Raw genomic sequence first — 26,054 nt, forward strand, 5'->3', positions numbered from 1 at the left:
TTATTGAAGTAGACAATTCCTAAGGCCCTTTCTACCGCTAAAGCCTGCAAGACTCTCACTTCACATTGACTGCTACTGAATTTCATCTTGTTAGATCTGGTCTATTATTCCAGTGGGCCAAAGTTCTTTACTTTTTACTGTATCTTTCATTTTCATTAATATCTTTTGGGGGGGCCAAAATTCTTTTGGATACTGACTCTGTCATCCAATGCATTTATCTATCACCCTCAGCTTTGTGATACTTGTAACTCAGATAAGCGTGCCTTTTGTCTCTTTATTCAAGTCACTGAGTAAAAACATTGACCAGAAAAGGGCCAGCACAGGCACCTCCCTACTTTCAGGTTGATCTCTCTCTCTCTCTCTGTTTCTCTCTCTCTCTGTCTCTCTCCCCCTCCCACCCCCTCCTATATAGATAAAAGTTGCTCAACCAGCTACAAATCCACCTAGCTGTACTAATTAATGTCTAGCTGACATTTCTCTATCCTGTGCAGAAGGATATTATAAGAGCTCAGTTCAGCAGTACTAGAAAACAACGGAAAAACTGAGCAACAGGTACTCTTCAAAATGAAAGACCTAAATATTCTTTAAAGTGTCCATGCGAAACTTTGTAATTAGACATAGAAGATAAATAACCATTTCCCTCTAATATTATTGTTTAATATTAATTGAGTACTAGCCTGCACGTCTGCTTTTTCATCTAGAAAAAAGTTCTAATTTAAAATTTAAAAAACTTGAAGAAAATATTTTTTAAAATTTAAAGAAAAATTATTTTTGCTATGCCCTTCTGTTTTATTCCATCTGGAAGGGTTTACAGACAACCTCATGAATTGCACTGACATGAGACCGCTGATTTAAAGATGCCTGTTCCTTACCACCCACCCACAGGCTCTTACCATCTGATAACTTTCCAACCTATTTACTTTCACCCCATGTAAAAGTTGGCTTGCCTCCTATCAACATGAAAATAATCCAACTCAATAATAAAATAATGTATCCCCAGGCACCAAATAGGCTTGTATAAAAGGCATACACATATGTGCACAAGTAGAAATATATTAGTAGGTGCTCAAAAAGCATTTGTTGATTAGTGAATCCTTTCTTGATTTTGGCTCAACACTTGTTCAAATTACAACCCATTGTGAATTAGCTGGGTCTGAATTAATAAGGCTGTATTGGATACTGAAGTCATCATAAAAGTTAAATGGTTAAAGGATTGTTGGTAACATAGATTTAAAGAGAGAGGGGAACTTAAGAGACCATTTTGGTCACCCTTCTTTCTATTTTTTAAACAGATGAGGAAAACAAATAAACAAACAAAAAACCCTAAATAGGTCAAGTGACTTCTCTATGATATGTAAGTATCCAGTGGCATAGTCAAAATTTGAACCCAAAACTTGTAACTCCAGATTCAATGGTGTTTCCATTTTACTAGAAAATACTATTAATGATTTCTAAGGCTCCATAAAACTACATTTACACATAACACCTACTTTAAATAAACCTCAAGATTAGCAAGAAGGTTCCCACATTGAGGATTAATTATGCAGTCTAGTCTGCATGGGAAAAACACACGTTCAGCCATTTTTCAATTGTGTCTGACTCTTTGTGACCCCATTTGGGGTTTTCTGGGCAAAGATACTGGTGTGGTTTGCCACTTCCTTCCCCAGTTCATTTTACAGATGAGGAAACTGAGGCAAAGGGTTAAGTGGCTTGCCTAAGGTCCCATAGCTCGTAAATGTCTAAGGCTGGATTTGAACTCAGGAAGGCTCCAAACCTGGCACTCTGTCCATTGCACCATCTAACTCCCCATTTGTTCCCTTGTCTCAAGAAATCCTGATTGTGCAATGTAGGGGCGCTGAAGAGGAATTTATTACTTCAAATTACCAAAGGTACAATGGCTCAATATTTTGAAAAAAATGTAATGGGAAGACTGTATAGTCTAGGCAAAGCTTGAAAATTTTCCATTTTAATTAGATTTGAGCATATATGGCTGCGCAGTTATCACAGATAGCTCATGGTTAACAGTCCAATGACTGGTTATCTCTGCTATGTGTGATTTCCAGCCAAAATTCATAGCAACAGTGTCTGTAGGTTATGCATTCTCTGAAAGGCAGAGCTTAATTCCATCAGAAAATCTGGAAAACTCCTAGAGAGATCCCTTATTAGCTCCAACACTGAGAGAACAAAGATTTCTGATGAAATGCTAGGCCACTGGATTTAGCATTCTTCCTGGTCTACTGACCCTTTCCTAATAGTTCTCTTTTTACATACACCTTATTCCACTTTAAAGTCAGTACTACAAAGTGCTGGGATGTAACTCACATTTACAAAGTATTTTAATTTTGCAAAATACTTGTTCTCACAGCTTTGTGATCTAGCTGAAGTACTACTGTTCCCATTTTACAGATGAAGGAACCTGAGGGAGATGAGGGTACCTGCCCACTGCCACACAATTTGTAAAAATCAGAACTGGGCCTCTGTGACCTCTCATCCTAGCATAATAATTTCAACAGCACAAGTACAGAAACACAGAAACCAAAACAAGAGTAAAAGAAGCAACTGTAAACAAATCTCTGTCTTTCACTCTGGCATTTGAGTGAAAGGTCTCCTTTCATTTTGGGGTAAATGCTGTCTCTGCATCATGTCACAAGATCCTAATTGGCAAGAATCAGATTCACTTTGGAAGAACTATTCAACATACAGCACATTGCTACACACCCAGTCTATACTGTTGTTCACAGACAAAGCTACTCTCAAGGCACTGCCTTGTTTTCTAAGACCTGGCATTTTTGACTGGGCATATAGTCACCATCACATGCTGAAATGTGTTTTGAAGTGCTCTTTCCATAAAAATTGAATGACCTGGAATTTTTTCTAAAATCTTAAACAGTTGTATACAGTTCTAGAAAAACCAGCTATTTTTCTAATACTGAGCCCAAATATCTTTAATCTAAATAAGCTCAAAAGATCAACCTTATTTAAAAAATTTTTAGACATTTTTTAATCCAGTCACTAAGTTTTCATGAGTAAGTTTCTTCAGCAGCTGAAATGTTCCAAAAATTATGCACGATGTCAGCAGAAGTTTCAAGTCATCAAAATGATTAAAAAACAAACATCATACCAGTCTCTTAAATGAAGGGAAAAATTCCGTCTTTGGTTCTGTATTACAACTTAAAAAAAAAACTATTCAAAGTAATAGTATCATCAGATTTTTCTCCCTTTCCCAAATGCACCAGCACAAGGATTCACCCAGAGGCAAAAGATAATAAAAGAAAACTCAGTGGCCAAGGATAATTAGCTCAGAAGAAGTAAGGACTTGAAATTAATGGCTTCAAGCAAAAAAAAAATCTTTTCAGTTCTAACCGTGATGCAGCTACTGAATCACAGATATAGATCTGTGAAATTAAATTGCATCCAGGTAATAATGATTTACAAGGTCTAATTTTTTTAATCAAATAAAACTAGGAGCAGGAAAGGATTAGACTCATTGAACTCAACTGTAGCTCATTTGATGACTGAGACTCTATCACATTTCAAAGATCACTATCTTGTTTGAGAGATGAAGAACTGGCCGTTTTTTCCAGGTTTTGCTAGGCATTTTCTTCCCAGAAATGGTCTCCTACAAAATTTGTAGAAAACCTATTTCTCCCCTGAACTCCAATTTCACTATAAATATATACATCTCTACTTCTGTCATTTGTCTCTCCCATGTTTCCAGCTCCTTACTCACAACAAGGCCAACATTAACAAGGGCATGCTATTTCTTTGGTCACATCTTCATTTCACACAATCCAGACTACCATTCTCACTCCTTTCTCAACACCTGTTAGGTGAGAATCTGTTGTTTGTGAATCCATTCCCATTAGATTTCTCCAGGGCTAAGAAGCCAAGCAATCCCTGCTCACATAAATTAGAAATTGCTTTGTATTAAGAGACTAAGTGTTCTGAAGAAACAAGACACATACCCAGGTTTTCTCCTCCCCATACGTCCATCATCATATCATATTTTCCTAGTTCTTCAAAGTAGAATTTATCCATCACAAATAACCCACCAGCGATCATGGGAGTTCTAAAGAAGGAAGAGATTGGAGGTCAGTCAGAAGTGTTCTCTCAGAGTTGTTCACATTATCTGAACTACAAATTGACTTTCAAAATAAGCTCCAGCCATTATTCCACACTCAGGATTCAAGCAATTTCAGGTTTTGTCTTTGGCCATGGTGGGCATAGCAGGTCAACAGTTCACTGCCCTGGCACTAGATAGCCCACTAGCGATGCTGAAAACCAAGGGGGAAGATTTGCTGACTTACTTGGGGCAAGTCATTTCTCTCTGGATCACTCTCCTCATCTATAAAATGGGGATCACAGTATCTAACACTACCTCCTCACCTAAGTTGTTACCAGCAGTAAGCTATGCTATGTGCTGGAACACCAATCCGATCTCTAAAGGCTAGTCAGAGAAGGCACCCTAATGTCTACTCGCTGATTTCCTATGATATATGGGGAGGATGTCACAAAATAGAAGTCGTCAAACATTTAAAAGGCAAGCCCCCATCACTATTAAATGTCCAAAACCTAACTTGTTGACACAGGGAAGCCAGGCCCTGGGACAACCAAGAACAACACTGACTTTAACATGGTACCACTTTATGACCTTTGTGGTGGTTAATATATTTTTATGGTACATAAGGAAAAACAGATCTGGCAAACTAAACTGGTATATACAGACAAGTTGGGTATCTTTTCAAAATTTCAAAACACTTTATCACCTAATGGTAGAGATGTCTACACCTTGTGTGAGAAGATGAGGTACAGGAAGTCAAAATACTGGGTCATATGGTAACTTAATGGTTGGAGATTAAGTTAGAACTGCGTTTGATTTTTTTTAACATCTTCTTTAAAGGATGTGAAAGAACTTACTTTATGGGAGCAACTGGATTTCCTTGGCGTGCTCTCCTCTGCTCTGGGGTCATGTAATCCCATTTGAATACTAAATTCCAATCAAAACCTGTATGTGAGAGAAAAACCAACACAAGATAAATGAGAAGTCAGAAAGTGGAATGTGGGGATGTGCCTTCTCATCCCACACTCTTTTTCTCTCACAGTCCAAACCTTTAACTAGTGAAATGTGGATGTACTGAAGGAAAGCTCAACCATCAAGGACACATCTTAAACACTATTCCCTGTCTCTCCCTCTATCACTCTGAACACCCAGCTCTGTGTGCTCTTAGAAGACCATCCCTTTCCTTTTACAGATGAGGAAACTGGGACACAGAGAACTCCAGTGACTTGCCCAGGCTCACACAGCTACTGAGTGTCTGAGGCCAGATTCAAACCCTACTGCTACTACAATACCTTCTTTACTTCCGTTCCCAAGAGAAAACACCCATATTAATTAGAGTAGATGGAATAAAAATAAAGGCACGTGGGGTTAGAATATGGAGGATTTTCGGAGAGAATAAGATTGAAAAAGGCACAAAAAGGGGACTAAGAAACTTCACTGGAACTTCTTGAGTACTACTTCTTTTACACTCTAAAGTCAGGGAGGTTTATGTTTTCAAGAGAATTCAGTATCTCCGGAAATAAACATATATTTCTATGCTACGTAGTACAGCGGCTAGAGCACTGGACCCAGAGTCAGAAGACCTGAGCTGAAATCCAGCCTCAGGCATGTCCTAACTGTGAGCCCTCACAAAGTTACTTAGCCTCTATTTGCCTCAGTTTCCTCAAAACTGGAATAAAGGACCAAATGAGATACTATCTGTAAAGTGTTTAGTGCAGGGACTCATACACAGTAGGTGCTTCTCTTTCCCTCTCTCTACATATCTGTTGAGATTTTGTCTTTTAATTCACAGGATAATCTCTAGCACACATTTGCTCCTTAGAAGCACATAAGGTTCATGCTCTCAATTCTCTCCAGACACATCAAGCGATCTCTTGGCCAACACTGCAACTCGGAACCTCCCATGCTCTAGCTTCCACTGATGTGGCAGCCACACTAAGTTATTTCCACTTTCTCTCTTTTCAGTCACAGTGTTTTAGCTATGTGTACATGCAATTTCCCACTCCTGTGTACTTTGTATTCAGGGCTTTGCCTATACTGTTTGCTACAATGCATTGATTTAGAAAGAGTGAGAACAAAAAGGAAGCCTGGAGGTTTGGCCCACTGGGCTCCCAGGGTGTCCTGGGGGCCAGCCCACCATAGGGTCTTTCTAGTGAGCTAATCATGCTGCAAATTCACAGTGGTACCTGCCTGAGTACAGAGAAAGTACCTGGGTGGCAGGTAGATAGGTGGAAGAAATGGGATGATGCACAAAGGAAGATTTAAAAAAAAAATAAGCACTCGCTGGAAGAGAAACTCCAGCTACTGCACCAAGAATCCCAGCATGTTGGCAGGTTCCAGCTCATCTGATCCAGGCCTGTTTGTTACACGCCTAGGGCAGCAAACCTGTCATGTCATCTACAAGACATTCCCTATGTGCAAAATTAACGTAAACCAGAAAACCAGCCTGGAGACTGTGACTTACTCAGAGAGAACGCACCTGGCCAACTGAACTTGTATACCGACTTCCCCTTTTCTAAACCTGGTGTCAAGGATGGGACTGGAAGGACTGAATTTGCTCTGAATCTACTTTCTTTGATTTTTACCCCTAAAGTGATTCCTTCAAAATCCTGCGTCAATTTAGCCTTCTCTGTGCTGATCAGACAGATTAAAACAGCTCCAACTGTTGGTTTCAACAATCTGTTGCAGAAGGAGAATCTTTACTGTAGTGATGTATGCTGTTAACCAGAAAACCATTTTTGGAATATACAGAGTACAGAAAAAGCTCAATTATATGGAAAACTTGGATGCTCAGGACAGTGGAAGGCTTACCACTTTAGACACCAAAAATATCTCTCCTATTAATAATTTTGAATGGAAATCATAAAGAAACACTCTGTCCCCCCACCCCTGCCGATTTCCCAGACAGAGTCAGGTAGAGACAAGAAAACTCGAGTTCAAATCCTAACTCAGACACTTAGTGGCTGTGTGACCCTGGGCAAGTTATCTAACTTCTTGGCCTTTGTGTCCTCACAGAATACATCACAGGTGGTTGTGAGAGTCCAATGAGACAGTGCTTCTAAAGTGCTTTGTAAACTTGGCGTAAATGTTTATTACTGCAGCTGTTGCTGCTGCTGCAGTCATAGGGACTGTACTGTGATTTCATTGGTCTGGGGAACTCTTAGGTAAGGAAACTCCCTCTACCAACTTCAACAGCAACTTCCTGGCAATTTCTAATCTTAGTTGCCTAGAGGTTAAGTTGCCCAGGCTCACACAGACAGACCTGAATCACGTCTTTCTGTCTTTGAGGAAGGCTCTCTTGTTTTCTTGTCTTTATTCTCTACACTCTGAACACATTTAATCTCCTTATTATTACTTAAGGGTTATTATTAATTAAGGAAACCAATTATCATACTCTAAGTACAGGAGACCCATATTGTCTACAGTGTGCCGGCCTCTTGGCCCTCATGATCCAGCATGAGGGCCTTTCTGAACTGTCCCGTCAGAGGTGCATAGTTGTAAAATGTCTTTCCTTCTGTCAGGATATCAGCACGCACTTCTCACAGCTGTCAGTATGCCTGGCCAGGCCCTCTCTTCTCTTCTAATCCACTGTGGTTGCAAGAGCCAAGTATGTAAGCTTGTCAGGATCTTGTGTAAGTAGGCTCTTACTACTGGCCTGAGAGGCTGCTATGGACCAAGAGTCAACATTCATGTATTATGTGCCAGGTATTATGCTAGGTACTGGGAAGACGACAAAAATGTAAAAGTTCTTGCTCTCAAGAAGCTCACAGTCTGGCCTGTATATATGTACATATGTATATATGCACACACATATACATATACGTGCATATGTTATGCACGTATATGTATGTATGTATATATTTTCTCAGAAGAGGTCGTAGGCTTCATCAGACTGCCATAAGCGTTGATTACACAAAAAAGATTAAGATACCCTGATGAAGGTGATCTTTGAGCAGAAGCTTGAAGGAAACTGTGAATTCTAAACGAGAAAGGTGAGGCGTGAGCATATTTCAGGCATGGGAGAAGAGTCAATGGAAAGGAGATGGAAAGCCACATGTCAGGAATGATAGTTAGGTTGAATTGTAGAGAGAAGAAGGGTAATGTATAATAAGACTGGAAAGTTAGGTTGGGGTGAGATTGAGAAGGGCTCTAAATGATAACCAGAGAACTTCATATTTGTTCCTATAGGTAATAGGGAATCGGCATAGTTTATTGAGTCAGGCAGTGAATGTGGTCAGATTTGACCTTTAGGAAAATCACTTTAGCAGCTGTGTGTGGTGTGACTTGGGATATGGAGGAGAGACTTGAGGCAGGAAGGTCAATTAGAAGTTATTGCAATTCATTCTGAGTGAAATATATAACCTCTCACATACATATTCAGTGAAACCTGTTTTGGTTATTCTGAAACATCTACTTCCTAGACTCTGCTGTGTTTTGGGTGGGCTAGGTTCTTAGATAACAAATTCCTCAAAGGTGAGACATTAGTCCTCTAAAGTGGAACCCTATTACAGCACAGCTCATTATAGACACTGACTCAGTCACTCCATAGCTTCTGTCATGATCTTGGGACATAATTATATGCAGCACAGTCTAGACATAACATGATTAGTGTGTTAGTCCTGTACCTGAAAACTGATGTTATGAAAGAAGGTCCTCTGTACCACAAAATAATGGCTATTTTAGAAAGGATTCAAATACTTGGAATAAAGAGCATAGAACTCTTTCCCTAAAAAAATTAATAATAATAAAAAAAAACTGCCCCAGCATCTCTCTCATAATTATAGGGGGAGAAAATACCCAAGCCCTTTTAGAATGGACCAAAGTGCTGTGATCCATAGGAGGCTGTTTTAATAAGCTCTACAGGTCTGAGACCCTATAGTCCCACCCATCCGGTGAAAAAGAAGTACAAGATGTCAGAACACAAATTCTCCAAGTGTGGTCTGGGAGGCCTCATTGGCTCCTGCAGAATTCCACAGGTGGTCCAGGGGCTGGTTCTCTTCTAATATTAATGTTTATAATAAGAAAGTATCTGTATTTTAGTTTCTGGAAAGAATTAATTACCTAAGATATTTAAGGGAAAAATAACCAGACATCACCTCATTGGCTTCTCATGAGAAGACAGAGGCTTTTGTCCTCTGGCCTGATCTTACATATAGATTAAAAAGAAAAAAAGCTCTAACATGACATGATTTGATGGAAAAAGGGCCCCTTGATCAAAATTATCTGCCTTCTACTGCACCTAAAATAATTGTCATTATCTTCAAAGGGAACTTGTATATTTTAATTGGTTTAAGGCATCCTGCTGCCTTTGAGTTATAGTACCATGCTCTGATACAGCATGTTAACTAGTTAACATATTAGCATGGATTATTACATCTAATGAATTCAGTATCATTTAGTAGAGAACACCATCCTGAGGGAACAAGATGAGTAGGTTCTGATAGAGTGGAAGCAAAGGTCTCCTATATGAATGCCATCAGAAAAGAGGTATTGCAGGAGAGGCTGGCTGGGCATCAGGGAGTGGTACTGAGGTATTTGGGAAGTGACAGGATAGCGAGATCATGAAGGGGATATGGGATGCTGAAGGACAAATCTGGCCACAGGGCCAGTCTGGCGAATCTCATGAATTCTGGATAGCATTCTTTGCGGTAGACGGAGAAAGGGGAGGGCAAATGTGGGTCAGACTGGTTAGGTGGTTAGCATGAGAAAAGCCTGGTGCTCTCTCCTTCCTTTGCTTCCTAAGGTGAGGCTGGGTAGCAGCACAGGCAATTATTACAGGAGTAATGGGAAGAAACTCCCTATGTGATAATAAAATAGTAAGCCAACAACCATGCTTGCCATGTCCTAGGCACTGTGCTATGTGCAGAGATACAAATAATGACCAAAAAAAAGCCCCTAGCCTCAAGGAAAGAAAACATGTAAGTAATCAGGCATATAAAATATAAAATATAAAATATATTCAGAGTCAAGGTAATCTGAAAGGTGAAGGCATAAAATAAATTTAAAAAGAAATTTGTTTATTTTTAAGAATTGAAATACCTCTCATCTCCTCCAGAACCCTATCTCTAAAAGCTAACAACAAAAACCCTCTCCAAAACCAAACATTTCTTTCCTTCTTTTTTGGCACTGAGGAACTGCGCTTAGCACTTCAACAGTCGAAATATTCTGAAATTACTACCTTTCTAAAAAGAGGAAGAAGCAGTTGAGGTAGCCAATTGGATCAATGGATAGAGCTTGGTGCCTGGATTTGGGAAGACCTGAGTTCAAATGTGGCCTCAGATACTCACTAGCTGTGTCACTTAACCCCTGTCTGCCTCAGTTTTCTCACCTTGCAGGTTTTTCTTGGTTGTGAGGATATTTGTAAAGTGCTCTGAGCGGTGTCTGCCACAGAGGAGGCACCATATAAATGCTTATTCTCTTCCCCTAGTGCAGTGCCTGGCGCTTAGTAGGTGTTTAATAAATATCGCTTTCTAACCAAAGTCTTCCCTGGCCCTCCTTCCTCCCACTCCAAACGGCAGTGCCCTCCCCTTCAAACCACCATAGATTTAATTATTTTGGATTTGTTTGTACACATTCCCTTTATATTTATCTTGCCTATGCTTGAATACGTGCCTTTTGCTTCCCCTGTTAGAATGCACACTCCTTTCATTTCTTATCCCCAGTGCTTAGCACAGTGCCTGGAATGTAGGAGATGCTTAATAAATACTTGTTCTTTGATTGAATGAAGACTTGCTGACTGTTTGACTGATGTATTTGTAACCTTTGACCCTACTGACCATTTTCTGCTCCCTGACTAATGGTTGAAGCATGCTGTCCACCTCCTGACAGAGAAGGGGATGGGCCCCAGGTGCAGAGGAAGAAGTATTTTGGGGTACAGCTAATTCTGCTTTCACAACCCCCTACCTCCTAACTGCCCCCTGCCCTTCACTCAATGAAGTGAAAAGACATGACGTCACAAGAGTTTGCCTGGTTTTTCATTTGGGTGAAAGAAAGTAGGGGGTCTGGGGGACTTAGGAGGTCTGCGAAAGTTTACCAAAAGAGAAAAATAAAAGAGGTTCTTTGAGGGAGGAAGGGAAAAAAAGAAATTTACATAACTTTATCACATATTTAAAAGGAATAACAAATTGTATGTAACAGATTTGTAGTTTCTTGCATAAACATCTTTATCATACTATGTTATGGAAATGTTTGTTTTATTCCATAAGTGAAAAATAAAAATTTTAAAATGCATGAAAAAGAACAGAAGGAAAATCAGAAAGAAATACTACAGACAAGCAAGATAACTTTGAAAGTAGCATTGGTGGAAGTTATTCCATCATCAATCATGTGCTCTTTAACTATTTCCCTTCACCCTTCAAATATGCCCAAGTCTCCCCCCTCCTCCAGAAACCTTCACCAGACCCATATATACATATATACAAGAGAGAGTCCCATATTTCTCCTCCTTTTCTCAGCCAAATTCCTTGAAAAAGTTGTTTACACTCACTGCCTCCACTTCTCTCACCCTTTGGAATCTGGCATTTGACCTCACCCCTCAGTGAAAACCTTTTTTTACAACACTCAAGCTGCCAAATCCAATGTTTCTTTCACAGGGTCCTTCTCAACTTAGTGCTTCTGGCACTAACAACCACACTGTCCTCTTAGATCTTTCTTTCTTTATGACATTTTACTCTCTCTTGGTTCTACCTGTCTGACTCCTCTATCTCTTCTGTCACCTCATCATCCATATCACCCTTCCTAACTGTGGGTGTACCCCACAATTATCTCCTATGTCCTCTTGTCTATAGGTTCAGCAACCTCATTGATCCCCGTGGGGTTAAACACCATTTCCATTCAAGTTATTTCACAGAACTATATAACCAGCTTCAGAATCTTCAACAAGCTGAAGTCCCACAGCACCAATTGCCTACTGGACATTTCATCTTATTATGTCCCAGAGAACTCTTAAATTGAACATGTCTAAAGCAAAACTCATTATCTGTCTACCTAGGGCCTAGGCCCTCCTGGCTTTCAAACTTTCTTATTTCTGTTGAAAGCACCACCATTCTTCCAGTGTCTTGGGGTTACCATCTCAGCCTTATCCTCAGCTCTTTACTCTTCCTCACCTCACGCATCCAACTGTCTAATCTTGCCATTTCTATCTTTACAAATTGTCCCACATCTGACGCCTTCTTTCCACCCACTTGGTCACCACATTTGTTTAGGCCCTCATCATCTCCCACCTAGACTATTGCAACAGCTTCCTAATTGGTCTCTCTGCCTCAAGCACCTCATCACTCTAGCCCATCCTACACACTGCTGACAAAGCAATTTTCTTTAAATGCAAATCAGACCATGCCTCCCTTACCCAGCCAACCTCAGCAGCTTCCTATTGCCCAGGGGTCAAAAATAAACTCCTCTCTTTGGCTTTTAAAATCATAAACCTATCTTGCCAGCTTCAACGGACATTATCCTCATTCTTGTACTTTGAGATCTACCCAAACTGACCTCTCTGTTCCTTATTCATGAAGTTCCCTCCCCCATGTCTGTGCCTTTCTGCACTGGATATTCCCCATGTCTGGATGTACTACCTCCTTCTCTCTGTCTTAGAGAACCCTCTCTTCTTTTAACATGCAACTGAGGAACAAATATTCTGCCTGACACGTTTCCTGCCAAACCCCTTCCCCGCCCACCATGGCTCCAGCTGCTAATGCTTCTTCCCTCCCTATCTACCTTTTATCTAAATACACTGTGTGTGCATATTAGATATATGTATCCACATGCTTATTATGTATATACTTCTACATGTAATTGCTGTTACCCCCATTAGAATGCAAGTAGGGATTGTTTCCATTTTTTTAAAAATTGTTTCAATCTTTATATTTGTATCTCCAATGCCTAGCATGGTGCCTGGCACATAGTAGGTGCTTAATACTTTACTGATTAATTGAAGTTATTATTTACTTTAAAAAGAAAAGTAAGCTGTATTTGAGAGTGAATTGTCGTTACACACACAATCTTCTTTTCCTCTGCTCTACTTTCTATAAAGCAATGCTGTCCCCCATGCTGGTAATTCTTTCCCTTTTCCCTTGAGCCTTCTGGCGTCGTTCAAGTTCACCTTTTATAAGAAGCCTTTCCTGACCCTCCTCAATGGTAACGCCTTCCCTCTGTTGATAATTTCTAGTGTGTGTGTGCGTGTGTGTGCGTGTGTATGCATACATACATGTATGTATATTTATATATATGTATGTATATGTATGTGTTCACACATCTATTCCTCCATCCATTCATCTATCCATCTATCTATCACATAGCTCTTTGCCCCATTAGCTCCTTGAAAGCCAGGAAAATTTTTGTCTTCTTTTATAATTTTTCAGTGCTTATTTGGTTTATCATAGATGCTTTATAAAAGCTTGTTGACTTGATTTTGTGTTAAGTTCAAAATTAAAATAATTTAAAAAAAAAAATCCCTTCCCTCCTCTCTACGTTTTCATGACATCCTCTCCTGGCTCTCTTTCTGCCTGTCAGGTTGCTCCTTCTCCAATCTCCTTTGCTGGATCTTCACCCATGAGGAAAGGTAGCCCAGTGTTACAAGCATTATGAGTTGGAAGATGCAAGTTCAAATGCTGCCAGTCATTTAATACCTGAAATAACCTTGAGCAAGTCATTTAACCAGTCTAGACTTTAGATTCCTCATCTGTAAAACTGAGGATGGGCTAGTTATTGGACTAAATAGCCTCAGAGGGTTTTCCACCTCTCGTTTTATGATCCCATGTCCTGTCTCCTAACTGTGGACATCCAACATAGCTTCTACATTGGGACTTCCATTTTCCTTTTATATTTTCAAGCTCTAAATCTATAATCTTATGACCCTTTCTCGGTAATCTCATTAGCTCTCATGGATTCAATTATGGTCTCTATGACTCCTACCTCTAGCATCTCTCTGAAATCCATTCCCATATCACCAAATATTCAAGACATCTCCAAGGGGATGGGACAGCCTGATAGGGCAACTGAATTAAGATAGGCATGTTCAAAAGAGAATTTATTATCTTTTCACTAAAACCTGCCTCTGCCTCTAACTTCACTATTTTTGCTGAGGCCCCCATTATCCTTCTAGACATTGAAGTTTACAACCTTGGAGTTACCCTGGATTCTTCTCTTTCCCTTCCTCCTCATATAACCACTCAATGGCCAAGTTTTATTGGAAGTGTTGATTTTACCTCATGACCTCACCTGGACAACTGCAATCCCCTGTTAATTGGTCTCTCTCAAAACTCCCTTATCTCAGATCCATCCTCCACTAACTAATAAACTGATATTCCTAATGAAGCTGTCTGATCTGATCATGTCACTCCTCCATTCAAGAAATTTCAGGGGCTTCCTATTGTTTCTAGAAAAAAATAAGAACTATTCCGGTTGGGACTGAAAGCCCTTTGCCATATGGCTCCACTATTTTCTCCAGGCTTATTTCACATTATTCCCCACCGTGCACTATATAGTCAAGCCAAAATGGGCCACTCACAGTTGCTTATATATGACATTGCATCTGCTTTCTCTATGAATTCGAACAAGTTGTTCCTTCTGTCTCACCTCTACCTACTACAATCCCCTTCTAGGCTATGCCCAAGGGCTGCCTTCTTCCTGAGACCTTTCCTGATGTTCTCTCTCACCTCCACCAATGCCATTATTTTGTATTTACCTTATTTTGATTTCTCAGTGTGAACTGACACCCTCACCTCCTATAGAATGTAAGCTTTCTGAGAGTAAGGATTGTTTTGGTTTTTGCCTTTGTATTCCCAGCGTCTAGAACATAGTAGACACCAAAGTAGTGATTGTGGAATGAATGACAGCAGTGGGATAGAATTAAATTGACATAGATCAAAATGGATTCAGTGAACTCATATTACAGACACATACCGCCTTTTAAGTCAGCTGAAGCCCCCACGTACTGAAAGTTATCCATATTAATGACATCAATGATAGGTGACACAACCCGGGTCTTGTCCTAAAATAAATATTGAATTTTGGGGAAAAAAACCACAAGTAAATAAGTTACTCAAAGTACAACATAGAGAAAAGCTTTGTTAGTGTTACAATGAAATAAGGCAAATCAATGGATCCATTATCTGACAAGCCTTTTTGGTGTATACACATTAAATGTCCATTCTTTGTCTCCCTTATATTTGTTATTTGTTGCAATTTGAATACCATATGAATAATAATTCATTGAAAACAAAAAAAATTTGTCCTGGATGATTCAGATATTTGCCTGCCTAGCGGCAGAGGGCTGGTAGGCAACCATTTCAGATACCTTTCCTAGTGACATAAATTAATGGAGCTTTCCAAAATGTCTAAATTATCATCAGAAAGTAGATTTCATTTTGACAGAATTTAGGCTCAACCTGAATTAATTCAATTCAACAATGTGTTAGCTGATATGAAACAGAAGCAAGGACGCTACTCCTCGGACTTACAATCTGATATGGATACACAGGCAGCACAGAGATGCAGCCATGCAAAGAATAAACTTCCATGGGCACATCTGTGATATGAAAAGAGATAAGCAGTGGGGACAGAAAATGAACAAGGAGACTGTCTTCCCATGATTTTATGAAAGTATTTTCTTAGTCATTTCACATACTACTGCTGTCATTTTCTTGATAAGAGTTCATAATGACTTTTAATTGCTGACCTTTCCAAATTTTGACGTTAAACTGACATTGATTGCAAACATGAAACAGTATGACTCTGCTTAGCTTGGAAGGACAACAAAAAGTTAATTTTCCCTCTAGAGCAATTAACTGAAGGACCGCTTTGTTAGCCAAAAGGATGATAAAGGACTTGGTCAAACAAATTAATAAGGAATGCTCAGTAATACTGAGCAAAGACTTGGTAGTGTGGAAAATAGGGCTAGGACTCTTCAGAACTGTCTGAAAGGTAGACATTTTCAAGAAATAAAATTAAATCACATAGAGGGTGGGGAGATAGGGAGAGGAAAAGAATCATGGAAAGATGGGCTGAAAAGAGTAAGAAAGAGTTGAAGTTCTATAAGAATACCACTCACGTATTTTTACATGTATTTATGTATGTACGTATGGAATAAAAATAGAAAAAACACAAGTCATCAGTTGGAATTCTGAAAATACTGCACTGATTGTGGGGGCAATTTTTGAAGTTTACAGGTTTCGAGAAGGACTTCTGGTGGTAAAATTTTTGCAGACTGCAAAGACTGACCTATGTTCTATCTAGCTTTGGCAGGGCCACTTAGTTGATCATTCTTCTTCATAAGAGGACTAGAGGGAGGCATTATAGGCAGCCATCTAGAGTCCAACACACAGAGATGCAAAAGGGGCACTTTCTAAACTTATGATTAAGGACCGTCATGATCTAAGTTCTCTCAGATGGAGAGGACAGAATATTGGCTGGAGTAGATACAATATTTTTCCTGTAGCCTCTGATGATCTGTTAGGGACTTCTGGTTATTGTGGCAACTGTTCGTGTAAGTCACTAACTTCTCTAGTAAACTAAATGTACTGCAAGGAAAAGATTCCCCCAGAGTAAAGCTAATGATGATGTTGATAATAATACCTCACACTTAAGCAGTGCTTTATGGTGGGCAAAATGCTTTACAAATATTCTGTCATTTTACCTTCACAACAACCTTGTGAAGTAGGCCTTATTGGGCAGCTAGATGGTGCAGTGGTTAGACTGCTGAATTTGGAGTCAGGAAAAATACTTACTAGCTGGGTCACCCTGGGGAAATCTCTTTATCTCTCAGCCTCAGTTTCCTTATCTGAAAAATGGAAATAATAACAGTGCCTGCTTTCTAGGATTACTGTAAGTATAAAATGAGATAATGTTTTTAAAGTGCTTTGCAAATGTTAAAGTGCTACAGAAATATTATTGTTACTCCCATTTTATGGATGGGGAAATTAAGGCAGACAGAGATAGTGACTTGCCCAGGGTCTTACATCTAGTAAGCCTCTAAAGCAAGATATGAACTTGGGTTTTTCTAGTTTTAGGTCCAGGCATCTGTCTATTGAACTATCTTTAGAACTAGACTCTGGTGTCAATATCATACAGTCATTTCTTTCAGAAATATGAAAAACACAGGATTAGCATCATAGGAAGTTCCATGAAGTTAGACGTCAAAGAAAACTAATCATCAAAAGGGGAATGGAAAGAACTATTTGCTACAACATTAGAACTGTTCTAAGTATCTTCACAGATTTACAGAGCTGGAAGGGCCTTCAATGTTCTAGTCCCCCATACAACATGATCCATGAGCGGCCATCAAGCCTTTGTTTAGAGTCTTAAGGCAGAGAAATGGGACCAAGTAAGTAGCTCCCTTATTAGAATAGTGAAACCCACTTCAATCTTAAAACCACCACTCAATTAACTCAATTACTCACTACTTTGGATAAAACGTGAATTTGTTAACATTAAATATCTTAATCACCTGTGCTCACTTGCTGAATGTTTACGGTTTTGGCAAGGAGAATTCCATATCACTTATGCCCATGAGTACCCTAGTTATAATTTCAGATGCAGAAGTAGAATAATGATTGACATTCTGCTCATGTCGTGACCCTTCAATCCCCCACTAATGCTTTCCACAGTTACCCAAAGACAAACTAGTTCTATTTTTGTACTTTTACCTTTTTTTATTATTAATCTCTGATGAATTTGTCAAGTATTTGTGGTGAATGAGGAATTAAGCAAAATGGCAAGCATGACAGAAAGAAATAAGATGTCAAGGAGGAACACCACTAGTTGCTGTAAGACAGAGGTGTCACACTGAAGGCCCTGATGCATGTGGGCCACAGCAATCCTGAATGCAGCCCAAACCAAATTAAAATGTAGATAGGAAATAGCTAACAAAATAAATAAAAATATAATGAAATACAGATTTTAAAACCAAACTTATTTGCAGTCTTTAGGGATCCTTACAATACAGATTACTGGCTTTCTACTTAAGTCTGACACAACTGCTATAAGACATAAAGCACACATAACGTAAATCAGCAGGTAACCTATTAAAGGGTGGCAGACCCAACTAGACCCCTTTCCTTTCTCTTTGCAACTGTCTTTGGGTGCTTTCAATCAAGAAGGATCACTGCCTTTTCATGAGCTTGAATAACTCAATGAAATCATGAGCTATGCAAAGCCAGGAGAGATAGGTCATAGTGGGGAGTTCTGACAAAAGATGATACAGAAATGGCAAACCCTCCAGTATCTTTGCCAAGAAAACCCCAGGAACAGTACAGGGCCTGGCTATGGTTCATGAGGTCATGAAGAGTTAAACATGACTGAACAAGAAGAAGTGAAGAATGGGGGATGGTAGAAAATGGAACCCACGTGGATTGAAGAAAGTAGCTGCATGGTGGAGGTTACTGTCAGGACTTCTTTCTCACCTGGAATACTCATAAAGCCTCTTTCTAGCCACAGTCTTTTCTTGAGGGTAAATAAAGGCCTTGACTCTATCCCTAACAGACTACTCTACAGTTCACCCTCAAACTTCAGGTAAATAAAAGAGAGACTCCCAACAGAACAGGATTTCTGTAAATGAAATGAAGGCTCTGACCATGCACTCATTACCAACAGGGAAGAGTTCTGACCTCCTCCTTCCCTCCCTCAACTACATTTATTTTTCATTTGGTCTAATGCGATAGCAAACAAATGCCACCAACAGTGTTTCTTGCCTCACTTCACTCAGCATAAATAAACACCAGGAACTGAGTGGTCCTCCAAGCCTTTGCACCTTAGGGCTCTTCATCACTCACCTCTGCTACCCTCTCCAGGAGGGGTTCTAGCCAGTGCTCATTGCATTCACAATGACTGTCCAAGAACGTCAGGACTTTAGCCTGTGCTGCATCCGCCCCTCGGACCCGAGAGCGCATCAAGCCTGTGAGGGAGAATGCAGAAGCTGGTCAGGGGCAGGAATCTATATCCTCTGTGAAAAACAACAAAAGTAATGTATGCTAGCAGGCACCATCTATACATTTCCCTCCACAAAACCTTTACAGGCCACTTGCAGGGCTGGAGGTTTCACGTTCTGTGTCAGGCTGAAAGGATCAATACCACCCTGTGGTTGTTGAGACAGAAAACTGTTTGTAGCTTTTTTTTTTTAAGGTAAAGAACCTATAGAGAGAACAACTATCTTTTGAGAAAGGCTGTCATCTAATTAAAGGCAGATGGATATATCAACAGAAACAATAATTTTAAAAAAACTGTTTTGCAGAGAACAGAGAGGGTTTGCTCATTAACTGGGCTCGGAGACTTGTTGTCTACACATCTGAAGTGTCAATAACTGCTGATCTTTCATAGTGCTAATTTAGTGATAGAAATCACAAATTTTTCTGTTCTAAGGTTGAACAATATCAGCTTACACATATGTAACATATGACATGTATACATGTACTATGATATGTGTATGTAGGTGTGGTATTCACACATTAAGACACAGTTATAAGGCCCCTTTGCCATAAGACAAAACCAATTATGTTGTGAGTCAAATCATGCGATTGCAGACTGCAAAGCAGAACAAGAGTGTCAGACATACGGCCCACGGCACGCAGCCCGCCACGCTGCAGAGTAAGGCAGGAACTGAATGAAAATGTAATTGGAAAATATTTACCAAAATAAATAAAAATACAATAAAACATAGATAACCCTACATTACACTTTAAAACTAAGTCAATATGCAGCCCTCAGGGATCCTTACGTATGGATTCATGGCTCCTGTTTCTATCTAAGTTTGACACCATGGTTATAGAGCACTTCTCTCTCTCTCTTACAATCATTTCCTTCAGAACGACCGTACTTGTTCCCTGGCCCTCCAGTCACAATGGATTCCTATTGTACATACCATCCTTGATACATAAAAATAGTGCTACTGATTCACAATCAGGAAGGGTTGGACATATTTTAAGTGTTTCCCACCCCTCACTCCCCAGGAGGGGAAGATGCATTTTCTCTGATGCTTAGTTGAACCATTTGGTGAATGAGGCACACCTTCCTAAGTGATAGTCTTCAGTCACAAGACAAAGGGAAGGTGACTGGCTCCACCTAAGGGTCAAGTTCATGAGCATTGTCTCAGTAAAACCAAAGTCAAAACCACTAAATTACCTGGTCACACATGCAAATACGGAGCATTTTATATATATTTTACAGGTCTTGACCAGAATCTGATTTTCTCTGTGTTGACAGGGGCTCTCCCCATTTGAATTATGCCAACTCACCAAACTGTGAAAAAATTTACACATTAAGACAGAGGTTCTTAACCTGGCACCCATGAATTTGTTTTTTTTTTTTATATATATATTTTTTTTATTTTTTTTTTTATATTTTCTTTTTTTAAATTTTTTTAATGTTTAACAATCACTGCCATACAATTGCGATTTTATCCCTCCCCACCCACCCCCCACTACCTCCCTCCCTCCCCACGACTGCATACAATTCTGTATAGATTCTACATATACTTTCCTATTGAGTATATTTTCACTATAGTCATGCTATGTAGTCAGACTAAGATAAATGAAAGAATCCGTATAACAAATCAGAACATGATACACAAACAGATACACATACACAAACATGATCTGCTACATTATGTGAGTGACTTCCATATTTCTCTCTCTGAGTGTGGAAGGCATTTTGCCTTGAGGTCCACCATTGGGATTTTTTTTTTTTTTCAGAAGTTCTTGTGTTATTACAAAAATCTAAGTCTACCAGAAAAAACTCTCACACACTGTGGTTGTTGCTGTGCATAAAGTTCTCCTGGTTCTGCTCCTTTCACTCAGCATCAGGTCATATAAGTCCTTCCAGGCCTCTCTGAAGTCTTCTTGTTCATCATTTCTTATGGCACAATAGTACTCCATTACATTCATATACCATAATTTATTCAGCCATTCCCCAATTGATGAACATCCCCCTGACTTCCAGTTTTTGGCAACTACATAGAGTGCTGCTATAAATATTTTTGTACATGTGGGACCCTTTCCCATTTTTATGATCTCTTGGGGATATAGTCCTAGTAGCGATATTGCTGGGTCAAAGGGTATGCACATTTTTGTAGCCCTTTGGGCATAGTTCCAAATTGCTCTCCAGAATGGTTGGATGCGCTCACAGCTCCACCAACAATGAATTAGTGTTCCAACTCTCCCACATCCTCTCCAGCATTTATCATTTTCTTGTTCTGTCATGTTTGCCAATCTTATAGGTGTGATGTGGTACCTCAGAGTTGTTTTGATTTGCATCTCTCTAACCAATAGTGATTTAGAGCATTTTTTCATATGATTATAGATAGCTTTAATTTCTTCCTCTGAAAATTGCCTGTTCATATCCTTTGACCATTTATCAATTGGGGAATGACTTGTATGATTATACATTTGGGTCAGTTCTCTATATATTCTAGAAATGAGGCCTTTATCCCCGAGCTTAGCTGTAAAAATTTTTTCCCAATTTACTACATCCCTCCGGATTTTGGTTGCATTGGGTTTGGTTGTGCAAAAACTTCTCAGTTTAATGTAATCAAAGTTATCCATTTTGCATTTCATAATGCATTCTATCTCTCCTTTAGTAAAGAATTCTTCCCTTCTCCATAGATCTGATAAATACACTATTCCTTGCTTCTCCAGTTTATTCATGGTATCAATCTTTATACCTAAATCATGTACCCATTTGGACTTTATTCTTGTGTACGGTGTCAGGTATGGGTCTATGCCTAATTTCCGCCACACTGTTATCCAGTTTTCCCAGCAATTTTTGTCAAACAATGAGTTCTTATCCCAGAAGCTGGGGTCCTTGGGTTTATCAAACAGAAGGTTGCTATATTCCTTGCCTACTGCATCTTGAGTGCCAAGTCTATTCCACTTGTCTACCTCTCTGTTTCTTAGCCAATACCAAGTGGTTTTGATAATTGCTGCTTTATAGTACAGTTTAAGGTCTGGTAGCGCTAGGCCACCTTCCCAGGCATTTCTTTTCATTAGTCCCTTTGATATTCTGGACCTTTTGTTTTTCCAAATGAATTTTGATATTATTTTATCCAGCTCTAGAAAGTAATTGTCTGATAGTTTAATTGGTATGGCACTAAATAAGTATATTAATTTGGGTAGAATTGTCATTTTTATTATATTAGCACGGCCTACCCATGAGCAACTAATGTTTTTCCACTTACTTAAATCTGACTTTATTTGTGCAAAAAGTGTCTTGTAATTGTGTTCATATAGTCCCTGGGTTTGTTTTGGCAGGTAGACTCCTAAGTATTTTATACTGTCTACCCTAACTTTAAATGGGATTTCTCTTTCTATCTCTTGCTGTTGAACTTTGTTGCTAATATATAGGAATGCAGAAGATTTGTGTGGGTTTATTTTGTACCCTGCAACTTTGCCAAAGTTGTTTATTAATTCAAGTAATTTTTTACTTGAATCTCTGGGATTCTCTAGGTAAATCATCATATCATCTGCAAAGAGTGATAACTTAGTTTCTTCTTTGGCTATTCTAATTCCTTGAATATCTTTATCTTGTCTAATTGCTACAGCTAACATTTCTAGTACCATATTGAATAATAGTGGTGATAATGGACAACCTTGTTTCACCCCTGATCTTATTGGGAATGCATCTAGCTTATCCCCATTGCATATAATGCTTGCTGAAGGTTTTAGATAGATACTGCTTATTATTTTATGGAAAGTTCCCTTTATTCCTACGTTCTCCAATGTTTTTAGTAGGAATGGATGTTGTATTTTGTCAAAAGCTTTTTCTGCATCTATTGAGATAATCATGTGGTTTTTGTTAGCTTTGTTGTTGATGTGATCGATAATGCTAATAGTTTTCCTAATATTGAACCAGCCCTGTAGTCCTGGTATGAATCCTACCTGATCATAATGTATTAATCTCGTGATAAGATGCTGTATTCGTTTTGCTAAAATCTTATTTAAAATTTTTGCATCTATATTCATTAGGGAAATTGGTCTATAATTTTCTTTCTCTGTTTTGTCTCTTCCTGGTTTGGGTATCAAAACCATATTTGTATCATAGAAAGAATTTGGGAGGACTCCTTCTTCCCCAATTTTCAAGAATAGTGTATGTAGTATTGGAATTAACTGTTCTTTAAATGTTTGATAGAATTCACTTGTGAATCCATCTGGCCCTGGAGATTTTTTCCTAGGGAGTTCATTGATGGCTTGTTCAATTTCTTTTTCTGAGATGGGGTTGTTTAAGTATTCAACTTCCTCTTCTGTTAATCTGGGCAATTTGTATTTTTTAAAATATTCATCCATCTCGTTTAGATTGTCGAATTTGTGGGCATAAAGTTGGGCAAAGTAGTTTCTAATTATTGTTTTAATTTCCTCCTCATTGGAGGTGAGTTCACCCCTTTCATTTTTAATGTTAGTAATTTGGTTTTCTTCTTTCTTTTTTTTGATCAGATTAACCAAAGGTTTATCAATTTTATTAGTTTTTTCATAAAACCAACTATTGGTTTTATTTATTAATTCAATAGTTTTCTTTATTTCAATTTTATTAATCTCTCCTTTGGTTTTCAGTATTTCTAATTTGGTATTTACTTGGGGATTTTCAATTTGTTCTTTTTCTAGCTTTTTCAACTGCAAGCCTAAGTCATTGATCTCCTCTTTCTCTATTTTATTTATGTAAGCATTCAGAGATATAAAACTTCCCCTAATAACTGCTTTTGCAGTGTCCCATAAGTTTTGGTATGTTGTCTCACTATTGTCATTCTCTTGAATGAAGTTGTTGATTGTTTCTATGATTTCTTCTTTAACCCAATCCTTCTTTAGAATTAGATTATTTAGTTTCCAATTGATTTTTGGTTTCTCTTTCCATGGCCTTTTATTACATGTAATTTTTAATGCATTATGATCTGAAAAGGATGCATTGATTATCTCTACCTTTCTGCACTGGATTGTGAGATTTTTATGTCCTAGTACATGGTCAATTTTTGTAAATGTTCCATGTACCGCTGAGAAAAAGGTATATTCCTTTCTATTCCCATTTAATTTTCTCCAAAGATCTATCATATCTACCTTATCCAGAGTTTTATTTACCTCCTTAACCTCTTTCTTGTTTGTTTTGAGGTTGGATTTATCTAGTTCAGAGAGGGGGAGCTTGAGGTCCCCCACTAGTATAGTTTTGCTATCAATTTCTTCCTTCAACTCCCCCGACCTCTCCTCTAAGAATCTGGATGCTATACCACTTGGAGCATACATGTTTAGTAATGATATTGCTTCATTGTCTATGGTGCCTTTTAGTAGGATATAGTTTCCATCCTTATCCCTTTTGATTAGATCTATTTCTGCTTTTGCTTTGTCTGAGATTAGGATTGCTACTCCTGCCTTTCTTACATGAGCTGAGGCACAATATATTCTGCTCCATCCTTTGACCTTTATCCTATGTGTATCCCCCCGTTTCAAATGTGTTTCTTGTAAGCAGCATATTGTTGGATTATGGCTTTTAATCCATTCTGCTATCCGTCTCCGTTTTATGGGAGAGTTCATCCCATTCACATTCACAGTTATGATTACAATCTGTGTATTTCCCTCCACCCTCTTTCCCACCATTTGTGCTTTTAACTCTCCCGTCTCCCTTCCCCTCCTCAATAGTATTCACTTTTCTCCCCCTCCTCCTGCAGCCTTCCCCTCCTTCTTTTAGCCCCCCTCCCTTTTAGTCCCCTTTACTCTTATTGCTTCTTTCCTCCCTTTTAGCCACCCTCCCCTTTCTTCCCCCTTCCCCTCCTACTACCTATAGAGCTAGTTAGGATTATCTGCTTAAGATTATTGTTCCCTCCTTTGAACAAATCAGATGAGAGTACCTCTCAAACAATGCTCATCTCCCTCCCCTCCTTCCCTCTACTATAGTTTTGTACTTCTTCCTGTGATATAATTTGCCATTTTCTGCTTCCCCCTTTCCACACCTCCTATTACATTCCCTTCTCATACTTAAATCATATTTTTGACATGACATCATTTACTTTATGCCCGTTCCCTCTACATATATCCCTTTTATCATAATAGCTGCACAGTTCTCAAGATTAACAGGTATCATCTTCCCTTATAGGGAGGTAAACAGTTTGCCCTAATTGAGTTGCAAGTTTTTGTTTTTGTTTTTTCCCCTCTGTTTACCTTTTTATGATTCTCTGGAGACCTGCATTTGAAGATCAAATTGTCTATTGAGTTCTGGTGTTTTGGTCAGGAAGCTCTGGAAATCCCTTATTTCGTTGAATGACTTTCTCCTTGCCTGAAATGTTATGCTGAACTTTGCTGGGTAGTTGATCCTCGGTTGGAGTCCCAACTCCTTTGCCTTATGGAATATTGGGTTCCAATTCTTTCGATCTTTTAATGTAGAAGCTGCAAGGTCCTGTGTGATCCTGACTGTGTGACCTTGATATTTAAATTGTTTCTTTCTGGCTGCTTGTAGTATTTTCTCCTTCACTTGATAGCTCTGGAATTTGGCAACTATATTTCTTGGGGTTTTGAGTTTGGGATCCCTTTCCGGTGGGGAACGGTGGATTCTTTCGATGACTATTTTGCCCTCTGAGTCTAGTACTTCTGGGCAGTTTTCCTTGATGATTTCCTGGAAGATATTGTCCAGACTCTTTTCTTCATCATGGGTTTCTGGCAGGCCAATAATTCTTAGATTTTCTCTCCTGGATCTATTTTCCAGGTCAGTTGTTTTTCCAATTAAATATTTTAGATTTTCTTCTATCTTTTCATTCTTTAGATTTTGTTTGACTGATTCTTGTTGCCTCATTGAGTCATTAGTTTCTACTTGCCCAATTCTAATCTTGATCGTATTGTTTTCTTCAGTTAGCTTTCGCATCTCCTTTTCCATCTGGCCAATTTTTCCCTTTAAGGAGCTATTTTCTCCATTTAATTTTTGTACTTCTTTTTCCATTCGACCAATTTTCCCAGTTAGGTTTTGGGTTTCCTTTTCCATCTGATCAATTTTCCCTATTAGGTTTTGAGTTTCCTTTTCCGTTTGATTAACTCTTCCT

At 38.9% G+C, this 26,054-nt stretch overlaps 1 protein-coding gene across 1 annotated transcript in view; it reads right to left on the reverse strand.

The window, feature by feature from the left end:
• Positions 1 to 26,054, reverse strand: part of GALNT2 (polypeptide N-acetylgalactosaminyltransferase 2) — a 263,931-nt gene that overhangs the window by 28,871 nt on the left and 209,006 nt on the right. Inside the window, exons 7-10 of the mRNA XM_072647466.1 lie at positions 18,826 to 18,947; positions 14,960 to 15,047; positions 4,918 to 5,005; positions 3,966 to 4,069 (exon numbers count right to left, since the gene is read on the reverse strand). Of these exons, the coding sequence (XP_072503567.1) occupies positions 3,966 to 4,069; positions 4,918 to 5,005; positions 14,960 to 15,047; positions 18,826 to 18,947 (402 nt within the window). The remainder of the gene's footprint in view (positions 1 to 3,965; positions 4,070 to 4,917; positions 5,006 to 14,959; positions 15,048 to 18,825; positions 18,948 to 26,054) is intronic.

The sequence above is a fragment of the Notamacropus eugenii genome, chromosome 2, assembly GCF_028372415.1.
Source record: "Notamacropus eugenii isolate mMacEug1 chromosome 2, mMacEug1.pri_v2, whole genome shotgun sequence".
In the NCBI taxonomy this organism is placed as follows: Eukaryota; Metazoa; Chordata; class Mammalia; order Diprotodontia; family Macropodidae; genus Notamacropus; species Notamacropus eugenii.